This window comes from Schistocerca americana, chromosome 11 (assembly GCF_021461395.2).
Source record: "Schistocerca americana isolate TAMUIC-IGC-003095 chromosome 11, iqSchAmer2.1, whole genome shotgun sequence".
NCBI classification, from domain to species: Eukaryota; Metazoa; Arthropoda; class Insecta; order Orthoptera; family Acrididae; genus Schistocerca; species Schistocerca americana.
Window position 1 is genome coordinate 115,879,237 of NC_060129.1, and position 21,896 is coordinate 115,901,132.

A 21,896-nucleotide genomic window follows, 5' to 3' on the forward strand; every position below is an offset into this window, starting at 1 on the left:
AAAACACAGTGCCTGATACCAACCTAACTAACACGATTGCCTCATGACAGGAGGGCCGAGAGGAGGTTGTCCGTGCCGCTGGGAGAGGCTTAATAATCTGGAGCTTGTTCCCATGAAGGGATGACCAGAGGTGATGGCAAACTGACATCACCTGCAGACAGGTGGCAACACAGAGATCATCAGAGGGAACGTAAGACCTAGAGGGCAGAGGTACAAGGACTGCAGCCTTGGCAGCAGCATCAGCAGCCTCGTTTTCTGTCAAACCGACTTCACCAAGAGCCCACATCAATGGCTCTACAGAAGTGGGCAAAGGACAGCTTTCCTGGGCCCGTTGCACTAAGGGATGGACAGTGTGCAGCACACAGGGGAACAGATGACACAACTGACTGTGCGGCCCGATACAGGGCGAAGAGCTCTGCTGAAAATACTGAGCAGTGTTCCAGAAGTCGATACTGAAAAAACTTCAGTGCCAATGACGAAGGCACACCGGACACCACAGTCAGTCCGAGACCCAGAAGTGTACCCAAAGGTACTATCATGAAGTTCTGTACGAAAGTCGTGAAACTGAAGGCGATAGAGTGAGGCTGGAGTAGTGCCCTTAGGAAGCGAATGAAGGCCGAGGTGAACACATGCTGCCGCACGAAGCCGAGGGTTTACACCCACCGGTAAAGTTGCAGGTAGCGTGAAGTTAAGCTGCCGGAGCAAGAGTCAAAGGTAAACTCCAGGAGGTAACAGAGAAGAGGGATGTGCCCATACTGGCAATTAAGAGTGTCATCGAAGGAGGAGGCACAGGATGGGTAGCCACGGGTGGCAGACAAACGGCATGCGTATCTACTGAGGAGAGTCACGACAGTAGGACAGCGGTAGTTCGGCAACTTCAGCATAGAGACTTAACCGGGCTAGTGTAAAAGCCTCCACTGGCCAAATGGATGCCATGATGGTGGATAGTATTGACAAGGCTAAGAGGGACGGACGTGCAGATGCATAAACAAAACACCCATAGTCTAGTGACTGGGTTGGGTTGTTTGGGGGAAGAGACCAAACAGCGTGGTCATCGGATTGGGGAAGGACGGGGAAGGAAGTCAGTCGTGCCCTTTCAAAGGAACCATCCCGGCATTTGCCTGGAGCAGTTTAGGGAAATCACAGAAAACCTAAATCAGGATGGCCGGACACGGGATTGAACCGTCGCCTCCCAAATGCGAGTCCAGTGTGCTAACCACTGCGCCACCTCGCTCGGTCTAGTTTCTGCTCCCCAGAAAGTACCACTGAGGACACGTAGTACACTGAGGGACAACGTACAGAGGGCTGCCAGGTAAGACACGTGGGAGGACCAAGAAAGTATCCTACTGAGCATGAGCCCCAGGAATATCATAGTTTCAAACGAACCGAAGAGCAACAGGCCCGAGATGTCAAGATGGTGGAAGAAACCCATTGAGCCGCCAGAAATTCATACAGACTGTTCTGTCAGTGGAAAAACGAAAGCCACTGTCAATGCTCCACGAGTCAAGACAATCGAGACAACGCCGAACTGCTCAATAAGACAGTTCAGTGAACTGTAACAGATAACAAAATTTTTGACAAAAATGGAGCTGGAGATGCCTGGTGGGAGACAGGCCATTATATGGTTAATGGTGATAGGAAAGAGGGCAACGCTCAGGACACAAGCCTGGGCACACCGTTTTCCTTGATAAAGGTGTTCGATAAGGCGTACCTTGAAAACATAAGTCTTTCAAATATTCCTGAAGGAAATGGGGCAGGCGGCCTCGGAAACCACAAGTGTAGAGAGTATGGAGGATACCAGGAACCCAGGAAGTGTCGTAGGCTTTCTCCAAACTGCAAAACACAGCCACAGTCTGGGATTTCTGCAGAAAACGATTCATGACGTGTGCCCAAAGTGACGGGATGGCCAACTGCAGAATGGTGCGCTCAAAATACACACTGTGCAATGGTTAGTAAATTGCGAGACTCGAGCCACTGTACCAGCTGAGCATGAATCATAAATTCAATCACCTTGCAAAAACAGCTGGTGAGAGAAATGGGGCAGTAGCTAGAAGGAACGTGTTTATCCTTACCGGGCTTAAGTACGGGTATGACAGTGGCTTCACAAAGTGTCTGGGGAATGTGCCCTCTGCCCACATGCATTTGTACATACTAAGCAGAATGAGCTTGCCTGCAAGAGAAAGTTTCTGCAACATCTAAATGTGAACATCGTCTGGTCCTGGGGCGGAGGATCGGAATGAAGTAAGAGCACGATCTAGCTCCCTCAAAGCAAAGGCAGCATTGTAGCACTCATATGATTCTGAGAAGAGAAGAGTATCGCCCGAGACTCCTTGGCTCATTTCCGGCGGTGGAAGGCAGGGTAATAGTGGGAGCAGCTCAAAGTCTCTGCAAAATGGCAGCCTAAGGTGTTGGAGACAGCAATAGGGTCCACAATGACATCGTCTGGTACTGTCAGGCCGGAAACTGGAGAATGGATCTTAGTCCCCGAGAGCCATGGGGTGTTGGCCCACACGATGGGAGAGGGAGCGGAACTGTTAAAAGAACTAGTGAATAAAATCCAGCTAGCAATTTTGCTGTCCCGAAGAACGCAAAGACATTCCGAACGCAACTGTTTATAATGAATACAGTTTGCCATCACAGGATGACAGTTAAAAATGTGGAGAGCACATCCCGTGTCCAAATTGCGTCGCAGCACACCTTAGTCCACCAAGGGACCGGGTCACGGCATGGTAAAGGGGAAGTGCGAGTAACGGAACGTTCTGTGGTGGTAAGGATAACATTTATAAGATATTCTACCTGGTCGTCACAAATGGGGAAATGTTGTTCATTGAAGGTCGCCAGGGAGGAATAAAGCCTCCAGTCAGTCTTAGTAAGCTGACGTTTTGGTGGGGTAGGAGTCGGCAAACTGATAGTGCACAGGAAATGGTCATTTCAGTATGCGTCAGAAGGTCAGCCAACAGGGCACCTCTCTGACAGGTTCTAGGAGAACCCCAAAGAGGATGGTGCGCACTGAAGTCACCGAGCAGCAGAAAAGGGTGAGGTAGCTGGTCAGTAACCTGGAGGAAGTCTGCCGTGGTCACATTGAATGACGGAGGGATGTAAATGGTACAATGAAAAAAAGGTCACGTGAGGAAGGAGAAGGCAAACTGCAACAGCTTGAAGGCTGGTAGTCAGGGAGATTGGTTGACTGTCAATGTAATCCTGTATGAACAGCATGACTCCCACACGAGATGGAATCCTGTCCTCAGGGGAAGGTCAAAAGAGGCCGGGAAGAAATGTGAGAGCTCGAAGTGGCCGTGAGGACGCAATTTTGTTTCCTGGAGGCAGAGAACAAGTTGGCGTTGCAATTCTAAGAGCAGCTGTAAATCTTTTTTTTTTTTTTTTTTTGGATCAATTACCACAAACGGCCCATTGGAGGAGAGTGATGCTGATAAAAAATTAAAGGGGTGTTACCTCGGCAGCTGCCGAGTGTCAGCCTTCGAAGACTCACTGCTACAGGGCACAGGGCAGGAGGATACCGCTCCGTGAGGTCCTTCTGTCGACCTGTGGGGTCCAGGCACAAAAACGGTCGGTGGTGCGCACTAGCGACACGCAGGTCACGTGGCGACACTGTCATAGAGGATCTTCGAGTTGGCAAAGCAGAAGACCGTTTGCCTTTGTTTGAGTTCTTGGAAGCTTTCCGGTTGGCAGAGGAAGACTCAGATGTCGGTTCGCTGGAGGGACGTAGGAAGTATTCACAGGTTTGTCCTTTCCAATCTGCCAGCTGTGTAGCTGGTGACTTCGCCCTGTGAGGAAAAAGTTTAGTGGCATATTGCACAGCTAGAGAAGGAGACAGGGTCGCTACCATGGTGCTGGTCGATTTCACAACTGTGGTGGTAATTTTGAGGTTGCATGTTTGCAAGGTCACGTCCTTCATGGAGCGAGATGTAGCAAGAGCAGTACTGCAGATGCAAGATGGTAGAATGCAGGGTTTCCGACTAGCCGACAACTTGCGAGCGACCAGGTAAGGCACTTTTTCCTTCACCCGGATCTCCTGGACAGCCCACTCATTGAGATACAGGGGACGATTGCAGGAAGAGGTGGCAGGGTTGCCATTGCAGTTAATGCAGAGGAGAGAAGGAGGTGGACAATCGTCCTCATAAGCATCCCTACCTCAGTTACAAATTTGGCTGGGTGCCGACAGGACTCTCGAGTGTGGTGGTAATGATGACACTAGTAGCAACGCTTCGGGTTCAGAATGTACGGTTTGACTGTGATAACCTCATAACCCGCTCTGATCTTTGACTGAAGAACCACTCTGCCAAAGTGAGAAAGACAGTGTGTGTGGGCAGTAAGGACGCATCTACTTTTTTCATCACCCGATGGACTGCTATGACACCTTGATCAGAGAGATATGTTTGGATTTCTGCCTCAGTCAGACCATTGAGCAGCCTACTGTAAATAACACTATAGGAAGAATTCAGAGTTTGCCGGGTGTTGATACGTACAGGATAGCTGTGGAGGAGCGAAGCTGCAAGCAGTTGTTGTGTTTGAGAACCAGAAGTAGTTTCCAAAAGCAAAGTGCCATTGCGTAAATGAGAGCAGGATCTCTCAGAGCCAGCAATTACATCAACACCTTTCTGTATAATAAACAGTTTTACTGTAGTGAAGGACTGACTGTCTTCAGTACATGAAACCACAAGGAACTACAGTGCAGCTGGGAGGGTCTTTGAATCGTTAGCCTCATTCTGTTTATGCTTCGTAGCCGCTGACTGTGAAGATCATTGACTCACGGCGAGAAAATCCCCACGATTGATAGCGTCTCCAATGGCGCGCTCCTTCCAACTCGGGGGCCCCTTCAGATGAGGACGCACTTGCCTTAAGCGACTGTTCACACCTCAGATCACATCTCCCGAACACCTGGCAGAAGGACCAATCGGCAATTTGGGAAGGTAGCAGCTAAGGCAATCACCCCTCCCTGGGCCTGGCCTGTACCTGAGGGCACATCGAATCCTACCCTACCTGTCGACTTGGGGCTGGGAATTACACGTTACCCAGTCACTTGTCAATTACACATCAAGACATGTGGGCCAGTCTTCAGGAGCACACAGGCAGGAAGAGGAAAATGTGGAACCTCAAACGCTGAAGCGGAGAAGGATAGGAGAAGGTGAATGAAGGAAGAAAAAAAGAGAGAAAAACGGTGGGGAGTATTCTGATATTGACTAATTGACTACCGAAAATGCAGAACACGTGTCCAAACACGGCCCAGTTATGTTCCCCAAGGGAGGAGAAAAAGAACAGCAAGAGGATAGACATGTAGGATGGAAGGGAAAAGATGCTGCAAAGGCTGGGGTACCACGATAACCAAGCACAACCCACCAAAGAGCGGCAAGCCCCCTGGGGGACCCTTGCCTCTTCTGATGGAACACTTGCTGTCGAGGACAACATACCGAGTTCTATTACTTAAGAAGTTTTAGGTGGGTTAGAACATGGTCTGTCTACTGAAATCAGTTTGCAGAAGAGTTTTTTGTGCAAGTGGGCTAAATATACCTCTTTTTGGGGTTTTTACAAAAATAGTCAACTTTGCCCTCAATATGTAAACTACTGGAAAGCAATAGGAGAATGAAATTTTGTATTCTACGACTTTGTATTGCTAAGTTACTATATGCAAAGTTTTATGTTTATTCTGCAATTACTTCTGGAGGTACATAAAGCTAAATTTCACACCCTTTTTTTTTTTCAAGCATCTATTTTTATGGCGGACTTTGCTTCAAATTATCCATCTGAAAATCATTCAAGAATTTTTTTTTTATTATTTAAGAGAGTGCAGAAGTTGTACAAGACGGTCAAGTTTTGTTTCCCAAATGAAAAAGATTGCCACAGATGACGTCTTAAAATTGCTTAAAACTCAGGGGTGCACTGTTGAGAGTTGTGCTATGGAGTTAAGAAAGTATTACACTGGAAAAAGTAATATTTTACCTATCTCCATTGGCAACATGTGTGAATGTTCACACACAATTTCAGCAAAGTCCGTGATGGTCACACAGGATCTTTTTCAGAGATCTGTTGACTTGGCACGGAATTGACCAATACTGTGTCTGTGTCACTGTTAATTAAAATGTTGTGTCCACTTTAAATCAGAGCAAACATTCTGAGACAATCTGTATAACAGTGTGCACAAAGTTCTTTCCATCTACGAAACAGCATATGCAAATGCAAGTACTGGTATAACTGTAAGTTTCAGATGCTCAATATTGTAAAGTGTCTGCCCTGATACGATGCAACGGACAGATAATAATAAAATAACAACAAAATCAGAATTGAAAAACCCGAGCAGGATACCTTAACCTCGTGGAAATCTTGCGAGGGCGTAATTGCCGGCGCAGGAGTGCTGAGGTCGTCCTCGGGCGTGCGATCCCGTGCGGCCTTCTGCTGCTGCAGCTTGCTGCGACGCTCGAGGAATTGCCTGCTAAACTCCTGTGCATCACGACCCTCGCCCAGGTACACCCGCACGTAATCCTTCACTTCGTACGCTGACTCGATGTCTCGCAGGAATGCCACAAATGTCGGCACTGGAAAATATATGAGGAAGCTGGGTTTGATGAATGTGTGAATGGTTGAGAAAACCTGATATCTCATTAACACATACTTAGCAATTTTCAGAAACTATTTACAATGTTTTAGCAATTACATGGGAAGTGCACACACAGTAAATCACTCATTTTGCTCATATTTTACACGGTTGTAGTGCTTATATGCCTACAACACGTACTGCTCAAGCACAATGTCCTCCTTGAGCCTTTTTAACAAATCAGAGTTTGAAGTATTAGGAACAGCAGTGGTAGCACAAGGAGCTGTCAATCAGAGCCTACAACTCTGTCAGGACTGTGATTCAATTGGTTCTTCCCTGAATGTTCCACCAAACAGTTGTACTGCTTCGCCAAATCATGTTTCTTAGGAAAGGAACAGTAAAACAGCACTCATTGCAGTACATTTGGGGGTACACACAATTGAGATACAACAATGAATTAAAATGACATGAATTTTTTTTTTTTTTTTTTTTTTTAAATTGATACACCTGTGCACATATTGCTGCCCGTGTTACTGAACGCCATTATTGGGACTCACTATGAGTTGCAGATTGCCTGCCTAATGGCGTTCAGGGGCAACAAAAATGTAATTTTCAATTATTTTGCGTAATTATTGTCCAAATTTAAAATGCTTTCATAATAAACTCATTAAGAGGTATAATCTTATGTTAAAAGTTTAACACAATAAGACAAGTATTACTATCAGAAACTGAGCGTTTGTCTTAGGCCAGTGTAAGATGGAGCACAAATACCCGGACTTCATACATCCAGAGTTGGAGAATAAGAGCACTTGACGACCTCTAACAGGCATATGTACACAAAATTTCAAACTTTACAAAACTGCTACTTGCTGATAGTCCTGCACAAAATGAAAAAAGGAAAACGTTTACCGCTTACTGCGTTTCACTGTTCATGTAGTAAAAGATACGAAGTTTTAATTTATTACTTCTTTACTATTGACCCCGCTAACAATACAGTTTGCAGACAGCACCCTCATATAACACTGAATGCAGCTGCAAAACTATATCATTGTATGATGCACAGTTTCAAAGAAAAAATATCATTAAGATTGAGGTGCATGAAAACTTGCTTTTGCTTAAAACATAAGTGCAAATTACCGAAACAGTATTCATCCAGTGTTTCACGATGAGAGTACTTAGTGACTTCCAACAAACTTTAAGCATAATTTCAAAACTTTTCTAGACCTTTTACTCACTTAAATACTTAACACAATTCCCTCATTAAAGCCATCAAACACTTCAATTTGTTTTGTACATGCGAGTTTCACTGTTTAAAGAATTGGGGTCTACTGGTGAAATAATAATACACTTTGAACTACGCACATGTGTTCGTGTACACATATGAATGCATCATATGTTCATTTAATTGCTATTCTGTAATTATTATAATGTGTACTGTTTAAGAATATCATAGCGAAGTCATATCAGGTTAATACTGCTTTGAATGATGTTTACTGTATTATTATTAATATTATTATTAATAACAATAATAATAAAATAATAAAATTACAGGGCTTAGAGCACAGTATAGGCAGATTTATATTTAGCGTCTGCTGCTTTACCTAACCAGCTAAGGCTATAACACCACAGTTGAAAGGCTTGTGCTCTCATTTCTCATTTGCCTTTTAACAGCGTTATAAAACTAAGAGGCAGAATTTATTGCACTGCACAACAGCAGAATTTGTTACACCTATGTATGTACTGCGACTGCAAAGATGAGCAAAATCGATAATTTGTTCGCTTACTGTATTAGACCACTGACAATAGAGACCTCACGTGATGTCAGTAAATTGAAACCAACAGCAATAAGCTGATGAGTTGACTGTATCGCAGGTGGTTTATGGAATGAATATTAATTTTTCTTTCCTTATTTTTTGTTTCATTTTTTTATTACAGTGGTGGTGTGCACTAGTGGAGTCTTGTGCAGCGTTTGCATGCTTCGAAAAATGTATAAACGTAAATAATATTTCATTACATTGGTAAGGTTGCCTTAAAAAAAAAAAACTTTGCAAACATTTTTAAAGATTAAGTCAATGAACCTAAGGAGTGAAAGTACTGCCGTCGAAATGTATATGGTCTACAAAATTATGTTTATTTGGGTATAAATATTATGGGTCCTGTTGCATTGTAAAAATACGTGCAGGAATTTACGTGACATTAATAGCCGTATCTTTCTTTTTTTCTGTCCATGCCACAAACTTCATCAAGTAACATCAATACTGTCAACAGTTCTCCCATTGATGATTTGTCTGGTGGTATTCCCCTCAAGTACTGGTAGCATTCTCAACAAAACAGAAAGCCGTGACAGGAACAAGATAACTTTTGCACAACAGTAATTGCAAGATACAGTCCACAATTAAGCAGTTTTTTCTCCTACTGTAACAGCACATCTTATAAGAACAACTATTTGAAACAGCCTACTGAATCAATGATGCTGCTGCACAGAATAAAAAGCCAAGTTCGGAACCAGCATTAACACATGGCAAGGGTGTACATGAGGAGTGGCAAAAAATTCACTTAAGTTTCACAGAGCTAACATCACTCTCTATCACACTGTTTGCAGATGTACACAGTTTGTGTCACAACTCACCGTCTATGGAGTGTTTCAGAGATCCGAGCGCATCCGTACACCACTGCGTGAACTCGTCAGGGCGAGGCTCGAACAGCTTCATGACCACGGCCTCCTCTTTCTTGCTGCGCGTTTTCGTATTCGCTGGCAGGTTTTTCCACGGCTGTGTGGTGTTGGCACTGCCACCACTGTTCTTGTTGTTGCCCGATGAGTTGTTGTTGATAATGTTGTTGTTGTGGTTTGTGGCAGATCGGCTCTTTGAAATAGGCACAGCTGCAGAGGTTTTGGCCGCGTCCTCCCAGAAGCCTGAACCTTAAAGCAACATAGCAAAAACTGGAATGAGAAGAATGGCATGTAACACTTACGCAGATAATACTGTAGAGGTGCACTATACAAACATCTGTTTATTTTATGCATCTAAGAACTTTGAGAAGTAGTAGTGAGTAACACCAACATTTGTACGGGAGCAGGGACCTGTTAAATTTCAGATACAATAATTTCTCTTTAGCAATAGAGAATACAGTACAAAAATAATGAACAATACATATAAACCACTTTCATAACACTAATCACTAACACAAGCACAATGTTTATTGATAAACAAAACTTCTGTATAACCATCCAATTAAAAAAAATAAAATATACAAAAAGAGAGGATCAGGCAAAGAAGGGGGGGAGGGGGGAAAGGGGGGGGGAGAGAGAGAGAGAGAGAGAGAGAGAGAGAGAGAGAGAGAGAGAGAGAGAGAGAGAGGAGGGGGGGGGGGGGGGGGCAGCTAAAATTATTATTTGACAGAAATGCCAAGCCTCAAATACTGGGCACGATGAGACAATAAAGAAAGTGCAATCATTAATTCTTTGGGACCTAAAAAAATTCAATGTTGCAATAAACATTACTGTAAATGCCAATTCTGCCTAAAAATGCGAAATTACGTAACAGACACTATTTCATAGTGAATATCAGATGAACTATTTTAGCAATGAAAACAATCAATTATTGACAAAATTATTTAATTGCATGGATAAAACATCCACTCACCAAGCGGTGGCAGAACATACACATAAAAGAGGATTGTAATTGGCAAGCTTTAGGAGCCAGTGGCTCCTTCTACAGGCAGAAGGGTTGAAGGGGAAGGAAGACACCTTTGCCCAACGACGCAGCGTGCTTTTCTTTGCTGTCAGATCTCCGCAGACATTCTGCAATCATCTATGAATATCTGCACCTGAAGACTATGTAGAGTACCGCCTACAATATGAAATTCATGAAACTAGAGGGGCTGAAGCGAGAACACTTACTGAATGTTCCTCGTGATTTTGAGGAACACCTTAAATCACAGATGCGTTTTGTTCACCTGCAGAAAAATGCTGCTGCTTCTCAACAGAAACAATTTTCTGAAAACAAATACAGTCAAAAGAAGGAAACCGACTATCTCGGGGAAAAAAAAGCTGTTGAAGATTTTGCAAAAGCAAATATTCCAGTCAAAAAGCTCCCCAATCATTAACAGTGAATTTCAAAAGACTGAGGCATTGACTTCACTCATGTAGCATGACCGCCTTTTTAATTTGTACGTCTTATCATTTACAAAGAAAAAACTTTAGATGCTACATTTTCAGTTGCCTCTTAATTCTTTATGCCAAAACCAATTGCAAGCAGCTGTGTTTATTTTTCAAATAACTGCATTTTTCCGTGTCGCGACTGCAACAGTGTTCGTTCTAAAAATTTCTACTTTCAGAACCTTTCTGAATTATGCCGATCGAAGACATCTGGGGTAACTCCGCAAATGGGAAAGACAAACTCCTTCCTCTGGATTTCCATCTGCTACTGTCAATTCTCCTAAGCACAGTCAATAGTGGTGACTTCAGTTATGGTAACAGATTGAAAAAGAACTGCTTCCATATATTACAGACATTACCTCAAATAACAGATGAAAAACAATCCCCCTCAAGGTATAGTTGAAGTGCTGAGTCACTGACATGCATATAAATTGGTCAGTTGGACTGCAGCACTTTGAGAATGCAGGAGCCACAGAATATATGGCTAACACGGTGTTTAGGCTGGAAAGGAGCCGTGTGGTGTACAAAACAGTAAGGGACGATGGGTTCATTTATGAGTCTGTTGATGGTGTGACACCTCTACTATTCAGTGAGTTGGTGCCTTTACTAGTAAACTATTTACATTCTGCCAGAACTTTCTGTACCATATTTATAACATAATTATCATAATTGTAACACCAAACCTTTCCTTACTTTAAATAACATTGTTATTAACTCCAACACAAAAACAATCTAACAACTGATGCAATGACACACAAAATACAAAACACACGCATACGATTCCATAATATTACTGTTTAATCAATTAAGAGTGCAATTGATAAATGAGATGTACGGCGTTTTGCGTCAACGCGCACGTCTGTGGTGCATCCTAGTTTCACCCTTCCTACACTGCGAGTGGTCACATTTGATCGTCCAGTTATTTATATCCTGTCTGCTTTTGATCGTCCAGTTATTTATATCCTGTCTGCTACTATCTCTTACACTTACCAGTGGAGTTGGAATTGACACCGGTGTTTCCCCAGGGCGAGGCGGCACTGACAGAAGCGGCCCAGGACAGCGACTGGGAAGCCGACCCCCAGATGCTAGCCGTGGCAACGGCGGGCGCCGCTGCCGCCTGCTGCTGCTGTTGCTGCTGCTGCAGCCGTTCACGCTCCAGCTGCTGCTGCAACAGCAACCCACACTCCTGACGTTTGCTGTCCACACAACTGCACACTTCTCATTTTATCGAGCGCTATCTGAACTGGAGTTACTTGCTCGCAGAATCAGCCACTACATATCCAGGGTGTACATTAAGTCTGGAAACACTTTCACTTATTTATTGCACAAGAACCAAACATTATACAGATATCCTACATATGCCATTTTGAGGAGAAACCCTGAAAGTTTTTTTCGCGTCTACCACCACAGCGTAGTTTGGTAATTTGCTGACAGTCAGCGCTAGTTGTAAATGTGGCAAGTTCAGGTGTGGAGCGAGCATTCTGTGTGTCGGAGTTCGACAAAAACAAGTGTGCTATAGCCGTTCAACAGATGTTTAGAACCAAGTACAGTAAGAAGCCACCAACAAGGAAGACCATTTACCACTGGCACAACAAATTCATTATGACGGGTTGGTTGTGCCCGGCAAAGAGAAGCGGATGTCCCAGTGTGAGTGAAGTGAATGTAGAGCATGTATGAGGGACATTCATAAGGAGTGCAAAGGAAATGGTACGTTGTGCATCCCGTGAACTCGAAATGCCTCCAATGACAATGTGGTAAGTCCTGGGACAGAAGCTGTCTATGAAACCATTGAAGTTGGAGCTAGTGCTGAAGCTGAATAATGACATCAAAGACAAGCATTTTGAGTTTTGTTGCAACAATTGAATGAGGATGGGGATGACATTGTTGATCGCTTAATTTTTTGTGACGAAGCCACTTTTCACATTAATGGGACAGTGAACAGGTATAACTGTCGCACCCACATGAATGCATTGAATTGGAGTGTGATTCCCCAAAGGTAATTTTTTTTTGTCCTTGTCATGTCGAAAACATTACGGGCCATTCTTCTTCGCCGAGAGCACTGTCACTGCATATTTCTACTTGGATATGGTGCAGCAATGGCTGATGCCTAAAATGCGATCGGACTTTCCATTCATCTTTCAGCAGGATGGGGCTCCACCCCATTTTCATTGTGAAGTTCGTGGGCACCGGAACACGGAGCTGCTTCATCGATGGATTGGCCATGCTACAGAAGAGGAAAGCTGTTTCAGGAAATTGGCCTCCCTGATCACCAGATCTCACTCCGTGTGACTTTTTTCTGTGGGGACACATTAAAGACCTGGTGTATGTACAACCTCTACCACATGAGTAGCAGAGCTCCGGGAGAGAATACAAGAAGTAACTGCCACAGTCAACAATGTCATGCTGGGATGGGTATGGCAAGAATTTGATTACCATACTGATATCTGCTGTCACTCATGGTTCACACATCGAATGTTTCTAAAACAAAAATCAGAGTTTCTCTTCAAAATGCAATATGTATACATCTGTACAATGTTTAGTTCTTGTGCAATAAATAATTGAAAGTGTTCCCGGACTTTATGTACATCCTGTATAGCCCACAACAGAGATTGTAGATGATGGGATGATGGAGAAAAGTAAATGTATCAATTTGTGGTAAGGGACCCTGGTCCAGAAAATACAGAGTTTAAATTTATAAGCGAAGATCGTTCCTAAACCTCTGACAGTGCAATTCATGCACCAGTACTGTTGAATGCCCAGCACAGAAATCTGCAGCAATCTGCAGAAGGGTTGTACTTCTGTCATGTTGAACAATTCTCTTCTGTCATTGTTGGTCCTGTTCTTGCAGGATAACTTTTCCGGCCACAGCGATGTTGGAGATTTGATGTTTTACCGGATTCCTGATACTCACAGTACACTCTGAAATGGTCATACAGGAAAATACCCACTTCATTGCTACCTCGGAGATGTTGTGTCCCTTCGCTTGTATACAGACTGTAACACCACATCCAAACTCACTTAAATCTTGATAGCCCACCATTGTAGCAGTAGTAACCGATCTAACAATGGTGCCAGACACTTGTCTTATATTAGGCATCACTGACCGCAGTGCCATATTCTGCCTGTTTCCATATCTCTGTATTTGAATAGGCATGCCTATTCCAGTTTCTTTGGTGCTTCAGCGAATATGTATCTATGGTCAAAGATTCACAGCAAGCTAAAATAAACAGTGGGGATGGGGGCATCTGGGTGGGTGGGTGGGTGGGGCGGGGGTGGGGGGGAGGGGGGGGCAATGAAGTGCAAGTAGGACTTGTGCTCTGAGAGTTCAGTACAAACTTAGTTACGAATATAGACAGTTCATCTACATTTGATGAGAGTGTCTGCTAGTATCAAAATACGCGACTTAAATGATCATATCTTTTGATAGCACTGTCTTAGAAGCTTACTTCTTTTACAATGCCAAGGGATCATCGACCATAGTATTTGACATAAATTTCAACTTGATACCTCTACCCATACCTGAGAAAAAAAGATGTGTTAACAGACACACGGGCAACAAAGTTATCCTATAAGGGTTGTTTTTACTGATTGAAGTATGGACTCCTACAAAGCAAGAGACACTATTGTAATAGGGGAAAGGTGGAAGATAACATGCAGTAAATAGTTAACAGCTGTTTGTAATTGCTATCAATTCAACACTAATATGTACTGTTTTCACTTATTTTTAACATCTCACCACTTTCACACCCTCATAAACAGATGTAATTCCAAATGGTAATTGTCTCCAAATAGCAAGTCACGTCAGTATCAAGTTTGGTCAAAATTGTGCCAGATGTTCCACAGCTAAGCTCACCCCTCCCCACAACACACAAATATTCTCATGGAAAGCAGATAAAAAGGCTCCACATTAATGCTGATTTCATACCCCCTGCTTTCTCCCACAGAACACAAACAGCCCACAAACCTTGGCAAGGTTCTCCTGCTCCTCCTGCTGAATTTCCGTCAGCGACTTTGCGGCGGGCACCGGCGGTTTCACTTCCGCCCACCGCAGCTGTAGGCCTCCCAACACGCTGCTGCCATTGCCAGTCTGCGCACCTGCGGAGTTCTGTGCCGCTGCATTCGCATTCTGAAAAGTAACATCAAATAGAATGTGAATACATGTTTTCTCTGTATTCTGAGGTCCAAGATAATATATTTTGTTGAGACGGAAAAGCATCTGTCCACAAATCATCGCCTGTGCAAAAATCAGCTTGCTCTTTCCCCGACACGAATCATACATGAAGGTCACCAAGCAGATTCCTAGATTTCCAAAATGTGTTTGACACAGTGCTCCACTGCAGACTGTTAAAGGTCTAAGCGTGCAGATTAGGGTGTTAGATATGTGAGTGCCTCGAACACTTCTTAAGTTATAGAAACCAGTGTGCTGTTCTCGACGACGAGCGTTCATTGGAGACAAGGGTATCGTCAGGAGTGTCCCAAGGTAGTGCAATAGGACTGCTCTCGTATATACGTAAATGAGCCGACCGACAGGGTGAGTAGCAATCTGCAGCAGTTTGCTGATGTACAGGAAAGTGTCGTCATCGAGTACTGGTGGAGGATACAAGATGACCTGGACAGAATTTCTATTCTGTATGATGAATGTCAGCTTGCTCTAAATGTACAAAAATGGAAATGAATGTAGACATGTAGAAGAAACAACCCAGTAATGTTCGAATACAGTATTCGTGGTGTGCAGCTTGATACGTCACACAGATAAAATATCTGGGCGTAATATTGCAAAGTGACAGCAAATAGAATGAGCACATCAGGACGATACTAGGGAAGGCAAAAGGTCAGCTACAATTTTATGGGGAGAATATCAGGGAAGTGTAGCTGGTCTATTAAGTAGACCGTGTATGGAACACCTGGCTGGCTTATTCTTGAATACTGCTCGAGTGTTTGGCTTCACCACCAGGTCAGGCTAAAGGAAGACATCAAACTAATTCAGAGGCATGTAGTTAGATTTGTTTCCGGTAGGTTCAGTCAATTTGCAAGCATCAAGGAGATGCTTTGTGAAGTCAATTGGGAATCCCTGGGGGGGAAGATGGCATTCTTTCCACAAAAAAATATTGACAACATTTTGAAAACCACCACTTGCGCCTGACTGCACAATGATTCTACTGCCCCTAACACACACACACTTCACATGAGGGCACGAGCAAAAATATGAGAAATCAGGGCCTGCACATAGAAGTATGAACAGTCATTTTTCCCCTGAATCCATTTGTGAGTGGAATGGGAAAGGGAATGATTATTAGAAGTAGGAGAGCACAATGAAAAGTACTACCTCTGAATCTTTTAGCTGTTCTCAGTATCAGTTGATTTATTGCATCTCACTTCATCCACTCATGGAGCACGCTCTCCTTCAACATGACAACACCAGAGCACACACTAGTGCTGAGACATCTGCAACAATTGATGCCTTGGGTTCACTGTCATCCATCATCCTCCATACAGTCCCAAACTTCACTCTATCCATTTTTCATCTGTTTACAAAAACAAAATCAAACATTCTACAGTGATAGTACCAACAAAGTGGAACTCAGAAGAAGTGTGTTCGTTACTAGTGCGACACTGTTGAGAAATAAATATGTAGACATGAAGGATAAAAATGCAGAATATTAATAAAGCATTTTATTTAGAAAAGACTTGAGAATTTCTACGTAAAAATATTTGGTGGCATGATTTTCCAGCACTCCCTTACATGAACTTCACAATACTCAAATAATAATGGTGTTCTGCAACACTCACGTTCAAATATTGAAAGCGATTACAAGTAAACTCTCTCAAAAAAATTAGATGGAGTACACCTGTCTTATCTCTAAAATCTCCATCACATCATCACATAATGTCTCACTTTATACTCTTAAGGGTGTCTCATATTGGCAAATTTAAACTGTGTATTGTTAGAGACCCGAGTCTTGTCCTATATAGTGAGGCGAGCCTCTAAGGGCACTTCTCACAAAAGCTTCTGACCACTGATTGACGATCATAGAAAATGGCTTCTTTCATACATACAGAGAAACATGTGTAACACCTATGAATAACTTCAGCTTATTCTGTGTAAAATGTCATAATTTCCACACAATGTGTGAAAAACATGGCAAAAATCTCTGAAGATTTTGTAGAATGGCTATTCATGAATAGTACAAAAAGCCAAGAACTTGTTCAGCAAGACAAATTTTTAATACGAGTTAATGTGAGAAGCCCAATGCAACAACACACATAGCTTACAACACTCAGCAGCTGAAGCGAGAGAAAAGGTATAGGAGGAATTATAGCAAATGGTAAGAAAACAGACATTCTGAGATTTGCTAACAATGCAGCAATATTAAGTGAAGATGTAGAATAATTAGAAGTGATGCTGGGCCAGAAGGAAACTATCCTCAGCTCTTTCTAAAGAATGAAAATTAATAAAGCTGAAAAACAAAGAATCTTGGTTGCAGGTACAAAAACAATGTTTCTCAATGCTCACTTAACAATGAACGGCAGGAGAAGGGAGAATCCTTCACTTTTCTAAAAGGTGAAATTACATCAAATGGAAGATCAAAGAAGGGTACTGCAAACTGAATGTACCACGTAAAGGCCTGTTTTAATGAGAGTGGCGAAACTTTTCAGATCCTGCTGCATACACTAACACTCAGGAAATGCCTCAAAGATATCTGTTTGGTGTGATCTATTGTATAGAACTGAAACATGGACACATTGAGAAGCAGAAAAAACACAAAATAATGGCCTTGGAGATGTGTCGCTAGTGCAGAATGCTAAGGACTGCCTGGGTAGATAAAATATTGAATGAAGTTGTGCCTTCCAGAGCAGAGGAAGAGGAGCCGTGTCTTCGGAAACTTGACAGAGAAAGGAGACAGGGGTCTACCATCTGCCGAGACACGGTGGTGTCATTATGAGTATAACTGAGGAAACAGGAGTTAGGAATAACGCAAGGGGCAGACTGAGGCCAGAATACATCACTCAGACTGTGGTGAGTACCAACTGCAATCCTCGTACTGCTTTCGAGAGGAGAGCTGAAAACACAAAAGCATGGTGAGCTACTATCAACCAACCTAACAACTTAAGACTTATGAAAGAAGATGACAACTCATTATTTCAAGTTACATAAATTTATTTTGGATGACATGCACAGATAATCACACACATTAGCATATCACTTCCGAGATTTGGAGAGGCGTGCCGGCTCCAGATCAAATCTGCCCAGCAGATTAATGACCAGGTCCGGTGTACAGGCCAGCCTCGATGTTGCATTTAGTCAGTTCCCTGCATCCAACTAGGTGAACAGTACTGGAATTCCATACAGCAGCCGGAGTGAACTTCCAATAAAAGAAAACTGGTCAAATTGAACATAAGGAAGGTAACACTTTAGGCTGATCAGACAGGTAGTCCTGTAAAAATATTTTATGGTAGGTTAAAAGTGCTTGTAGGAATTTAGCAAAAAACCTTTGTCTTTTGTGGTCAATGCTCTTCCCTATTAAGCAATCACGTGCACAGCACAACCCGCCCTTAGCTTCACTTCCGCCAGTACTTGTCTCCTACTTCCCAAACTTTATGCACATTCTCTTGCTTTCCCTTGTGGTACTAGCACATCCCTACGTCATCTTATTGATGAATGAAACTCTCTATTAAGAAGTTACAGAGTGCAGTATTGAATGTAAAGTACTGTGTGGAACTGATTTTTATTTGCACATGGTGAGCTACATTGAAGGAAAGTGTGCCTCTTCAATACAGGACGGCAATCACAGCAACTTTGTCAAAGTAAATACCTTTTGGTACACATTAATAGAAATCCCACAAATCGCCTGCTTGCTCGAGTTCCTGAGAATAAATGTATAAACAATCAACACTAATCCAGGAAAAACAAATGAAGTACTATTTGATATTGATTTCATGGATGATTCTGAATACTGAATATATGGCTTTAAGAAGGGGGAGTCCTAGACAAGAGGAGCCCACCTACAATGAAGAAGTGGGTAGCACGGTTTAAGGGACACACTAATCTCAATACATATGTTCTTCCCACAAACATGCTCTTACCCTTGCGAGGACACAGTGGGGGGAAACAGGTTAGGACCTCCTGTCTCTCTCCCTCTCTCTGTATCTGTCTGTGTCTCTCTGATGTACACCCCATCAGCTCTGCCTACCCTTGTCCTCACTAAAGGTAAGTCTCACTCACACTTCTAGACTCAGAATGACTTCCTTCTTAAGCTCTACAGCCCCCAATCTATTCATCTCTCCTCCAAGAGGAAGGAATTATTAATTCCCAAAACTAAGATGTCAGTGTGTGTGTGTGATGGCGGTATTACACAGTTCACCTCCTGAAAATACAATGCCCAACAAAAAGTGACAGGTAGAATGGCCACCACGGACTACTGATGAATTGTTTCACGTCGTGTTCCGAGACGAATTGTAGCTCTGCACTACCCCGGACGGCCGTCATCAGTGAGTACAGCTGCAACTCGGTGAGAGGTCCCTTCTTGCAATGTTCTGGAGAGGTACAGAAGTACTGTTATTAGGCCTGGCAGAGTAGATGGGGAGTGAACGGTGTCAGATGCCAAGTGATCACTGTGAAGGACACAGAGAGACAGCATTATCAGCACCTTAGTATTATAATCACTTTACATAATTTGATGGGGGTCTCATTGTCGTTCTCCATTTGGCCGGTTGGTCAAACTGTGCAACATCCAGATTTGTGGGGCTCTCCGGTGAGACAGTGGCTCGAGTTCAGACTGTACAACAAATGGGGTACAGGCACACTCGCCTAAAGATTCCGGGTTATCACATCTGACCATCATATGGGAGGACCACATTATCTTGCACGGATCATCTCTTAACCCTTTCACACCTGCATCTGCCATTTGTGTCACCCCACTTCCACTAGCTGCATCTGGACTAAAGAATTACCATCTCACGCGTACACCGCCATTAACACAACAAATGGCTGCTCTTGCAATGGTGCCGTTCCCAGAAACCACGGACTACTGATGAATTGTTTCACGTCGTGTTCCGAGATGAATCGTAGAGCTCTGCACTACCCCGGACGGCCGTCATCAGTGAGTACAGCTGCAACTCGGTGAGAGGTCCCTTCTTGCAATGTTCTGGAGAGGTACAGAAGTGTTACCCCACGACATCACAGTGTGGGGAGCCATCTAGTACAATTTCACGTCACAGGTGGTAATGATTGTGGTAACTCAGCGGAGGCACAAAGGTATCCTGCATATTTGTGCGTTACTGCTAATGTGACAGTATTGTGGTGCCACTTTTTGACAAGACAATGCTCGTTCACATACGGCACATGTCTCAAACCGTCTGCACAAAATTTAGTTACACCCACAACCAGCAAGATCTCCAGCTCTGTCAATAAATGCACACATTCGGGATCAGCTCTGACGTCAACTCTGCTCTGGGTCCAGTATCTCGGATGTCGAGGACTAGGTATGACAGTTGTGAGGTACGAGCCGAGCCGAGACGATACAGTGGCTGTCCGACACCCTTTCCCAAATGAATCAGTGCGCACACCCTGACGAGAGGGAGAGCAAAATTGTACTGAAAAGTGAGCTCTCGTGCTGCAAGCTCTTTGTAAATTTGACGCAAGTCTGTAATCACCGAAATAACATTACATACCCTTTTGATTCATGATGTTTCACTTTGATGCCTCTTCCCTTCCCAAATAACCCATTTGTTGTGTTAATGACGGTGTACGCGTGGGATGGTAATTCCTTAGTCCGGATGCAGTGAAGTACCGGACAACAATTACACCTTATACTTCATTAGTTTTTTTCGATCAACTGTTACTCTGATACAGAAAATAACCGCTGTCGGACCTCGAGCACAGCCCTGTTACGCACCTGCTGTTGCTGTTGCAGCTGCTGCTGTTGTTGTTGCTGCTGCTGCTGCTGTTGCAACTGCTGCTGCTGCAGCTGCAGTTGCCTCTCGCGCTCCCGCTCCTGGCGCTGGATCTCGGTGAGCGGCTGCTGTACGGTGGCGGCGGGCGGCGCGGGTGCGGCAGTCCAGGGTGCGGGCCGCAGCGCTGCCGCCTGGCGCGCCTTCTCCTGCTGTTCCTGTAGCTTGCGCAGTGCTTTCTCCTGCTGTTCTTGCCGCCGCTGCCTCGTTCGCTCCTCCTCCTCCTGCCTGTGGACGTGTCACACTGTATAATTTTCAGCAGAGACGCAATACGGGAGACTCGACTGGGTAGTCAGGTAACACTGCAAGTGCACCCGAACGGTGCGATAGTACCACTCGCAGTCTTAACGTACACAAACTGCTCGCCACGTCAGGCAGTGTCACATGTGGGCAGTGCGGCACCGAAAACAGCGGCGGCAGAGGTCGAGCCTTCTAGTAGACTGTCAGTCGGGCATCTCACTTAAGGGAGTCAGAGGGTCACGACAAGTGTACAGGGTGGCTATTCAAACTTGAAAAGTTATGTTCCCAGAGAAATCCAGGTGTGAGGAGAAAGATGGTGTTAAGAAGCCCCAATTAATTAAAGGTGAGTGGAAAGGGGGGTGGGGGGAAGGGCATATCACAATAATGACTTTTCCTTCTTTCCTCTCACTTGAGATATACTAGCCATAAACAACAGTTTCACTGCAGTTTTTAAACACAGATAATTTATATAGGATAATATTCATATAACACACTTTGAAATATTAAGTACTTTAAAATTTGTGATTTATAAAACTCAACAAAATCAAATTTCAATTCTAGGTTAAAAATGCAGGAGTCACCAAGATTTTATGAAATGCATAGAAATTCTCCCAAGATTCCCATGATTTTTCCATGTAAGATTTATTTCCTTGGGGATTCCAGATTTTCCAGAAGAATCGCCACTCAGGGGTAGTAATGTAATAAGAATGAGGCTAGCCAGATACAGATGGTGCTCCGGTACTACATCAAGAAGCCTACAAGTGATGATAAAATTGTTAATGAAGGGAAGTAGTGTCATCTGTATCTCAGATATAGTGCACACTTGGTGATAAGGAATGGCTGGAGCACAATATGAGAGTTTCCAGGAAACTATCGTAATAACCCTTAGTGAGGTATTGCAGCCAGAGTGTCTCACCACAAGGTATTACTTTGCTCTACAAAAGCTGAAAGGTTACTGCTAAAAAGTGTCAGTTTTACACATGAGGCAGGGGTGGG

The 21,896-nt window shown here is 43.7% G+C and overlaps 1 protein-coding gene across 1 annotated transcript in view; it reads right to left on the minus strand.

Moving 5' to 3' along the window:
* Positions 1–21,896, minus strand: part of LOC124553348 (GIGYF family protein Gyf) — a 170,580-nt gene that overhangs the window by 24,533 nt on the left and 124,151 nt on the right. The window contains exons 18-22 of the mRNA XM_047127223.1: positions 20,606–20,888; positions 14,674–14,835; positions 11,700–11,874; positions 9,180–9,470; positions 6,322–6,551 (exon numbers count right to left, since the gene is read on the minus strand). Of these exons, the coding sequence (XP_046983179.1) occupies positions 6,322–6,551; positions 9,180–9,470; positions 11,700–11,874; positions 14,674–14,835; positions 20,606–20,888 (1,141 nt within the window). The remainder of the gene's footprint in view (positions 1–6,321; positions 6,552–9,179; positions 9,471–11,699; positions 11,875–14,673; positions 14,836–20,605; positions 20,889–21,896) is intronic.